General features: G+C 47.7%; 2 protein-coding genes across 3 annotated transcripts; one reads left to right on the top strand and one right to left on the bottom strand.

The window, feature by feature from the left end:
- The first annotated feature begins 2,290 nt into the window (after positions 1-2,290).
- On the top strand, positions 2,291-3,778 carry LOC136518081 (scopoletin glucosyltransferase-like). Its single transcript, XM_066511739.1, has one exon. It carries the CDS (start codon positions 2,421-2,423, stop codon positions 3,636-3,638), a length of 1,218 nt encoding a protein of 405 aa, XP_066367836.1. The 5' UTR covers positions 2,291-2,420; the 3' UTR covers positions 3,639-3,778.
- Positions 3,779-4,710: 932 nt separating this feature from the next.
- LOC136516901 (cell division protein FtsZ homolog 2-2, chloroplastic-like) lies at positions 4,711-8,839 on the bottom strand. Of its 2 annotated transcripts, none has more exons than XM_066510402.1 (8): positions 8,575-8,839; positions 7,305-8,009; positions 6,790-7,089; positions 6,093-6,183; positions 5,850-5,974; positions 5,404-5,496; positions 5,216-5,281; positions 4,711-5,136 (listed from the first exon to the last, which is right to left on the bottom strand). In XM_066510402.1, the coding sequence occupies exons 2-8, from the start codon at positions 7,923-7,925 to the stop codon at positions 5,011-5,013; spliced, it is 1,422 nt and encodes a 473-aa protein (XP_066366499.1). In that variant the 5' UTR covers positions 7,926-8,009; positions 8,575-8,839; the 3' UTR covers positions 4,711-5,010. The 2 variants fall into 2 exon arrangements, with proteins under 2 accessions (XP_066366499.1, XP_066366500.1); XM_066510403.1 differs by having other exon boundaries at positions 4,711-5,082.
- Positions 8,840-9,370: the final 531 nt, after the last annotated feature.

The following is a 9,370-nucleotide window of genomic DNA, read 5'->3' as shown; positions in this document are numbered from 1 at the left end:
TGCCTTCCAGCTGCGTGTCCGATGGACGATAGAGAGAATTAATTAAAGAAGCCTTCGGCCATCAATGGATAATGGATTTTTCTTCCTTCCCTAAGAATCACCAACAATGCAACCGTTATAGTCTAGTCCAGTTCACCACAGACTCCCTCCCTCCCTGCGTCTCCCAGAGGAGAGGATGGCTTGACAGGTGACGTGCCAGAGTTCCCGCAATCAGGCCACGTCGGTTTTGTTTCAAAGTTGGTCCACGTGTCTGCTTTTCTATCGATCAACCTCTACTGGAGTACGTGCTGTAAGCGTTACGTGCTGGGCCAGCTGAAAATGACACTGTGGGCAGCTTTCCGTCCCCTCCGACGTCCATCGGACTGCCGAGCGGGCGACAGCCTCGATCCCCGCGAAAGGCTAAACGCGAGGGTCTCATCGACTAGCTACTACGGAGTACATCTACAAGACTCTCCGGTAGATGCTACTAGATCAGACTACAGCTAAAATGTTTCAATTCATAAAAAACTAGTCCATCAACTCGTGCTCTCGCACGGGTTAGAATTTTTCTTTTACAACAAAATAGCTTTAGCCGGCTTATCAGCCGACTTTAATACCAGCCGAACAGCCCTGAAACGAGTCCAGGCAAACAGAGAAGGCATGTTTCGTTTTTTTGGGATGCAGGCTCACGGGTGCTTTAAGCGTCGTGCTGGCTACGCCTAAAACGAGTCCAGACAAACAGAGAAGGCGATCTGCAGCCCATGAGCCTGCATATGGCCCTCGTTCACGCAAACAAACATACCCTAGAAAATGCAAGCCGGTTCACGCAACGCTTGGACACACCCACACCACAGTAATATTACAGTATTGCATTTATATATATGGGACACGTACAGTATAAAGACGTCCTCAATGGTTTCCTAATGGCTAGTTTAGAAAGGATTTTTTTTTCTATCAAGTAGAGATCAAATAGCTAACAATTTTTAAATATCTAATCTAACACGATCTCTCAGAAACACCCCTCTCATATCTCACGTAACTCTCCACTATAATATTTTTTTTTATTATTTTTATGTCTTGTCTAGCTAGCTATTTGAAAATTAGCATGGCGGACGCCCTAACTACACTCTGACTTGACTGCCTGCCCCCGTGAGCATGATTCATGTTATCAGGGGCGGAGGACCCGTAGGGCACTCGCCATACCTTGGCTCCACCGCAATCCCGAATCACCTGCCTGCTGGCAGCCATGGATGCAAGGTCAGACTGTCAGAGACTCAGAGTAGTCTGAAGATGAACGCGTAGCAGTGAGGAAGATGATAGCTGCGACTCAACTCATCGAAGCATTACTTGGGCCATGTGGGCCGTGGCTCAGGCTGGCACTTATATAGCCATATGGGCTTTCATTCCGTAGGCTGCAGTGCCGTCTGTAGTCCGCCTATTAAATCCTTTCCTCAACGCAGTGACGTTTCAACATACTTCCAATCACGAATTCACCAGTGCGGTGCGGCGTGCGAACAGCCAAATCCGCAAATTGCTCCTGCTGTCCTCTGCTAGTCTAGTCTGCCCTGATTCTACTTGCCAAAGTAATGTCTGAACCTCTGAGGTGACCGCCAAGGCCGAGGAGGCGAGCAAAATCGATCAGTAAGGCCTAATGACGATAACACTTTTGTGTTTGTTCATTCACTTATTTGTTTAATTTATGGATAATTACTTAATTTGGATTGGTAAATTTATGCCTTTTTTCCTTAATCGACTTCGCCATACCTTAATTTTTTCCGTCCTCCGCCACTGCATGTTATCCGTTGCCGGAAACTGCAGCACTCGGCGGGATAATTCGAGGTGACATGCTACGTAAGCAATGACGAAACGAACGAGTACTTTTCGAGAGTAGCTTCAATCATTCAATGTGCTCGAACATTTCTTCACCGCAGATGAAGCGGAGTAACGAGGCAGAGGCAAGCTTTGGTGGGGGTCTGAAGGAGGTCACGAACGGGAGAGGAGCCAGTCGATGTTTAGTTATCTGAACTTATGAAGCATCCCTTACGAGTTAGGGCGTGTTTAGATCCAAAATTTTTTGGGTTTTGGCTATCGTAGCAGTTTCGTTTTTATTTGGCAATTAGTGTCTAATTAATTAGGTTCGAAAGTTTCGTCTCGTGATTTCTCATCTAACTGTGTAATTAGTTTTTTTCGTCTCCGTAAGATTCGATGTGATACGTACTACGCAAAAATTTTTGGAAACAGGCCCTTATACGAAAACTGCAAATAAAGTCTGTCCAATCATGCTACTTCCGCCAAAAGTTTCCAGATTTCTTGCTACTCCGCTTTCTAGCTACGCTCTTCCTTGTAAAATTCGTGCCGCACTCCCTTCCACCTGATCTACTCCCAAGAGGCAAGAGCGCAGCTGCGCAGGCGCCGGCACCGGCACCGGCACGCTGCCAGCCATGGTCATCAAAGATGAGGAGCAGCCGCTGCACATCCTCTTCTTCCCGTTCCTCGCGCCGGGGCACCTCATCCCGATCGCCGACATGGCCGTGCTCTTCGCCACCCGAGGCGTCAAGTGCGCCATCCTCACCACCCCGGTGAACGCCCAGGTCATCCGCTCGGCGGTGGACCGCGCCAACGACTCCTCCCGCGGCACCGAGGGCGCCCTGGCCATCGACATCGCCGTCGTGCCCTTCCCCGGCGTCGAGTGCGCCCCGGCCCTTAATTCGGCGGCCGACCGTAAGAAGTTCTTCCACGGGGCCCGGTTACTCCTCCGCGAGCCGTTCGACCGGTTCTTGGTGGAGAATCGCCCCGACGCCGTCGTGACCGACAGCTTCTTCAACTGGTCCGCCGACGCCGCCGCGGAGCACGGCGTCCCGCGGATAGCGTTCCTCGGCAGCAGCTTGTTCTCGCGGGCCTGCAGCGGCACTACGGTGCGCAACAACCCCGTGGAGGCCGCCCCCGACGACCCGGACGCGCTCGTGCTGCTTCCGGGGCTGCCGCACCTCGTCGAGCTGAGGCGCAGCCAGATGACGGAGCCCAAGAAGCGGCCGGAGCACTGGGCCTTCTTCCAGCGCATGAACGCCGCGGACCAGAGGAGCTACGGCGAGGTGTTCAACACCTTCCATGAGCTGGAGCCGGACTACTTGGAGCACTACACCACGACGCTCGGGCGCCGCGTATGGCTTGTCGGGCCGGTCGCATTCGCCAGCAAGGACGCGGCGACGAGGGGCGACCGCGGCTTCATCATCCGGGGCTGGGCTCCGCAGATGCTGATCCTGACCCACCTGGCGGTGGGCGGGTTCGTGACGCACTGCGGGTGGAACTCGACGCTGGAGGCCGTGAGCGCCGGCGTGCCTATGGTGACGTGGCCGCGCTACGCCGACCAGTTCTACAACGAGAAACTGGTAGTGGAGCTGCTCAAGGTCGGTGTCGGCGTGGGGTCCGCGGACTACGCGTCAAAGCTGGAGACCCGGCGCGTGATCGGCGGCGAGCTGATCGCGGAGGTCATCGGGAAAGTGATGGGTGACGGCGAGGAAGCGGAGGCAATACGGGAGAAGGCCCAGGAGCTCGGGGAGAAGGCTAGGCGTGCGGTGGCCAAGGTGGGGTCCTCTTACGATGATGTCGGGCGTTTAGTGGAGGAGCTGATGGCTCGTAGGAGCTCCGTCGATGTCTGATTGGGTCATCGCCTCATCGGTGGAAGCACGTTTGGTGTGTACAATGAATGAATGCACCGATTTTTACCTCTTGTATTCTACATCCTGCAGTCATATTATCAACAACCTTTCTCCATCCTATGTGATGGTATTCTATAATAGAGTAAAGAGATACTTTTAAAAAGTTTAAAGATGTCTCTTATACTTACATGTGAACAATGACCACCATATGTAGTATGTAGCCACGTGAAAAACCTTTAATCTGCTAAGGTTGAAATCGTTTTTGCATGGTTGTTGTCGTCCCTGTCGGCATGCAAATACAATTTTTATAAAGCAAAAGGAGGGAAAGGTGACTCAAGTAGAAGTTTTAAGAGCATCTCTGTGAGACCCCACTAATGGGCCAAGCTGGTGGGCTGGGCCGAATGGTTGAGCACTGTAGTGATAGGGTGACGTGAGTTACTGCAGCATCGTGGAACACTGTAGCTACGGGGATTTAGTCCACATCGGAACCGGAGGCAGTGCCGAACCAGCTTAAAAGGATCCGGGAGGCTGTTAACTCTGGATCGATCTTTTTGTGTGAAGTGAGGACAAAAACGTAAATGAGCTAATTAGCAGGCCTATGGTCCATTTAACGCGTAGGTTAGATCTTAACCGTCATCCCGGGTGGGGGCGTTACAATCTCCAATAGTTTGAAAAAATTCTTGAGGACATGCTTGTTTTTTAAAAACTCTTGGGATGCTCTAAAATAAGGACAAATGCGAACCAAGCCGAAACATGAATGATACGTCATGCACTGCAAGTGAGCAACAACATGAGTACACGACTCATATGTACCAAACTTTGAACGAAACAAAAATAACAAATGAAATCAATCAATCTACTGTATGCCACTTGCCACGCGCCATATAGTCATCGGATAGAGGTTACTACTGCACCAGAAACACATGCCCGGTTCGCTTCGCTAATAAGCCATGACTGAAAGTACTATTGTTGATTTATTGTGTGAGAGAAATAATATTCGTTGGCTAAAAAAGTACGACTTATAAGCCAAGCGAACAGGACGATTCAACGCAAAGGAAATTGGAGTTAATCCTTCACACGGAACATTATAATTTGATCTCAGCGCTGACTTTTATTCATAACTCGCAAATTCGGATCTCAGATCCGGATTCACCGCAGGTTCCTGAGAAGCAAATCCGCCCAGCCAATCCACTCAGCCGGCGTAGTTCGCACACAGATAGGATACGGTTCACGAACTACAGTTAGGATTCAAACATCTGCTCTACCTTGCTAACTAAGAGACCTAGAAACCAAACCTGCATAGTGCCAAACTACCATAAAGAGCCAAGGGGAAAAAAAACCATGACAAGAAAAACAATAAACCAAAGTGTGTTCAGACTCGTGGAAACCCTGAACGCCCTTTCCTCTGTAGGAACTCTGGGATCTGCAATGCATGACCTTCCTCCTGGGAAGTGGGAGAAAACCAACCTGAGCGACCGCAGTTGCTGTCTCCTCCAGCCTTGGCAAGGAGTGTCATGACTCATAACAATACATAGAAGAAATAAGGGAAAGTAGACAAATGAAGTCGCAATAGGTACCTGTGAAGACCGGCTTTCACTTTCCTCCTGGCGTTTGAAACCAGTTGCAATTAGAGTTATGCTCACCTGAACAGATGTATAATGTTATTGACACGGAGAATAGGATCAAGTACAGTTGTGAAATTTACCGGCCTCTAAGTTTTGATACATAAAACAACTTTAACCACAAAGTAGAAACAGTGACATACTTGACCAGTGTATGACGGATCTATAACAGAGCCAAAAATCAGATTTGCACCAGGGTCAACAAGATCATAGATTACTTCAGCTGCAGCATTCACCTGTAGAAAAGGATGGCAAGTGGAATTCAGTTAGAATGTATTCTTCAAGAAGTCATCTGTAACAACTCAAGAGAGCTGCATGTGATCTAAATAAGTCTCACTAAGAAAAGAGGCAGTACAAAATGAACAAGAGAACGGGAGAAGCTACAACAGGCCCTCCCAACAGACCCCACACACACTGATAGACAAGCAAAGAAAAGAAGCGCCACCGCAGACCAGAACACGATCACGAGTCCATGACCTGCTTATCACACAGGCAACTAATGACCTGCAGTAAGCGACCTCGGGAGAAACTCCTGAAATGCTGAAGCACTGGCCAAACACCAAAAATGATATATATGAATGTATGTTACCTCTGTCAAGGTTAGATCATTCCCTCCAGTGATATTCCATACAATTCCAGTTGCTCTTTCAATACCAATATCAAGTAGAGGAGACTGTATGGCATTGAGTGCGGCATCTCTGGCTCGTGTCTTGCCTACAAAGAGGTCAACAGGATTGGCAGGTGTGGGTTATATTAATCTTTTCAATAGCATAATATGCATGTATGTATTTGATTCTAAATAAACATGGTTCTCTGAATTCTGAAATTTAACCTGTTGCTGTTCCAATGCCCATCAATGATGAGCCAGCATCTGACATAACTGATCGAACATCAGCAAAGTCCACATTCACCAGACCTGGCACCTGCAAGCAGAAGATGAAACATAGAAGCGACCACTCTAGCCAAGTAGGTAGCATGCAATTGTCATCATCTAGGTGAACATTATGAGAAAGCAAGTGTTAAAAATGTTTGAATTTTCAGGCGCGTGAGTTTTCCAATTTCCAAATGGTGTGCCAATAAACCAAATTCTGCAAAAAGGATGACTCAGGAAGAAACCAAGTGCAGAACAATGTTATTCAACTTTTACTTTGTTGTTGGTTCTGCATCAATGTAAAAAGAAAATTAGACAGTAAAACCACTGTTTTCAAACCGAGTGCATCTGCGTTGAATACCACTAAACGAAACCCATACCATGGGGCAGTGCATGGTCAAGAAGGAAAAGGTCATATCGCTAGCATAACTTATATAACATCATTAATTCAGTAGGATTTGTTTATCTGGGGTCTAGGGAAGGGATAAACCGAGACTCATGTGGGAGCCTCCGGTACTGGGTCTGCCCTTTTTTTTATTGTATGTTTGTCTACGACGCATAATATTTCAACAACAGGAGTGTTTGGACAGAACATGATTTAAATTATTCACAAAAGGATAAGATTGATGATATAATAACATATAGCATTTTCTCTTACAGTGATTATATCTGATATCCCACGAACACCTTGACGAAGAATATCATCTGCCAAATTGAATGCTTCTGTCACGGGAGTATTTGGGGATACAGCAGTCAGTAACTTGTCATTTGGAATTACAATCAGTGTATCAACATTGCTTCTCAATGATGCAGTTCCTTCTTGTGCCTGAAGAGCCCGCCTTCTTCCCTCAAATGAAAATGGGGTTGTGACAATTCCAACAGTCAATATACCCATGGACTTTGCAATTCCTGCAATAATAGGTGCCCCACCAGTGCCTGTCCCACCTCCCATTCCAGCCTGCAAAATGAATTTGATGATCAAAATAGAGGTTACCATATTCTTCTCAAGAATGGATAGATATCATTATATCGGTCATTCAATCGAAGGAAAAACATGGTTTGATTATACAAATCCCCATATATTATCTAACTACCATGATGACTAGAAACGCACACCATTCTAGATCAAACTGAAATGTGTAATGCTTGACAGCTTGAGCAATATGTACTTACCGTCACAAAAACCATATCAGCACCAGCAACTGCCTGTTCTACCAATTCCTGGCTTTCCTTGGCTGCATTCATGCCAATTTCTGGGTTCCCACCAGCACCAAGACCACGTGTCAATTCCTGGCCAATCTGTAGCCTATTTTCTGGTTCGATGGGTGACATCCGCATAGCCTGAAAATCAGTGTTCACAATCCAGAATTCCACACCCTTCATGGAGCTTTCAATCATCCTGTTCACAGCATTGGAGCCACCACCTCCAACCCCTATGACTTTAATCCTGGGCTCATTATAGCGGTAAGAGGAAGAAGTGTCCACCAATCTTTCAGCTGCAGTGTCAATACCCTGCTCTTTGCTGGATACAGTAGCTGCACCATTATCCTCTCCATAAAGCAAGGAGATCTCAGGGTGAAGGTCATATAAGGTATCCTTGGTACGCCTTGGCCCAGCTCGGCGGGAGTTTGCAGAGCACTCAAGTCGAGAAAAGCGATAGGAACCACCAGAAAACAACTTCTTTCTCTGGAAACTTGCACTTTCACCAAGAAGTGACTTCCCAACTTTTGATGGAGAAATGCCTAGTGGGCACTGGCAACTGGAAGCATTGGAGAAAACTAGCTGTGTTGCCATCCTTAGCACTGGAATTTGCTTGCACCGGCAAATGCAATCTCCAATGGCTCAATAATTAATTCCAGGAGAGTTTTTGCCTTGAAACTGGCAAAAAAAAAAAAAAAAGAAGGGAACATTAGCTGTGCTTTGTTGATGACCAGAAAATGGCATTACACGTAAGAGAACACAACAAATACAGGCTAGATTGCAGGTGTTTGGATAGCAGCCACATTAGTTCCAAAATCTGGAGAAAACAATCAGGCCACCATATGGTTTCAACTTCCAAGCCAACTGACTTGGCAATTTCATTTACCAAGTGTTTGGTTTGATTATAATTCATACTTCAGATTTTGAGATGAAATAATTTGAACGGAACGAACCAAATGAACTAATAATACATGACAACAAAATGGAATTGAACTAATAATACATGACAAATGGAATTTAGGTACATACATTCCCCCATAAAATGGATCTGGAATCCTATTTAAAGAGGCTCGATAGGGGGATAGGGGAGCAACAGCAGCAGTCAAAGATTTAAGAATAACCCCAGTCTCACTTAGGAAAATAATCTCCACCAAAAATTGATAGACACAGAGGTAAAACCACTATTCGAGAACGGGTCAAGATAGATTTATCACTAGTAGTACATAAAGATCGCTTATTTTACCTGACCCGTTTCACTGGAAGAGTGGGGTGGTGCAGTGCAGGCGCAGGACACCGGAGAGCCGCCGCCTATGAACGGCAACGTCGGCAGATCCTCCCGGCGCTTTTATAGAGGAGACGACCAGATGGATTCTGAAGGTTGGGGGATCCGGGACGAAGGGTTTCTGCGCCGCGCCAGGGATTCGGCGAGGTTTTCGGCGAGTAGACGACGCCAACGGCCGGAGGCGCGGAGCCAAGCCAAGCCCAGGCGTGAGCGCTGGCTGAGTGGCCAAAGCCCAGTGGCGAACGGCGACACGGGGATCCAATTTTGTTTTTCCTTAAAACAAAAGAAAAAAAAAGTTAAAGGCAAAAAGGAAAAAGTTGCGACTGGGGAGGCTTGGAGCTCATGGGCCGACCGAGTGAGCCCAGTCCGACCTCCGACACGCTGACAGGCCATGACTGGCTGGGCCTCACCTAAGGTGGGCGAGTCACGTTGGCACGACATGCTGGGCTCGTATGTCACAGCAACCTCGCGGGCCGAGGGGTTCGCACTGGTGTAAAAAAAAAAAAAAACGCAGGCACCACAACACAGCGGGCGGGCGGACGGGGGTGTTGCAGTCCGGCCGTTCGGACGGAATGTTTCCCGCTCGCCCACTCGCGCGTCGCGCACGGAAGCCATAAATTATTTTCTACGCCCCATGTGTCGCATCTGGCTGGCCCACGGCCCACCTCAACTCGCTCTCCGCTGCGCATGGCACACCTAGGTTCACAAAAAAAAAATATATTAATGGCACACCCAGGTTCACCAAAAAAAAAAAAGG

The sequence above is a fragment of the Miscanthus floridulus genome, chromosome 17 (assembly GCF_019320115.1).
Source record: "Miscanthus floridulus cultivar M001 chromosome 17, ASM1932011v1, whole genome shotgun sequence".
NCBI classification, from domain to species: Eukaryota; Viridiplantae; Streptophyta; class Magnoliopsida; order Poales; family Poaceae; genus Miscanthus; species Miscanthus floridulus.
Note: the sequence above shows the minus strand (reverse complement) of the source record. Positions and strands in the feature narration are given on the sequence as shown.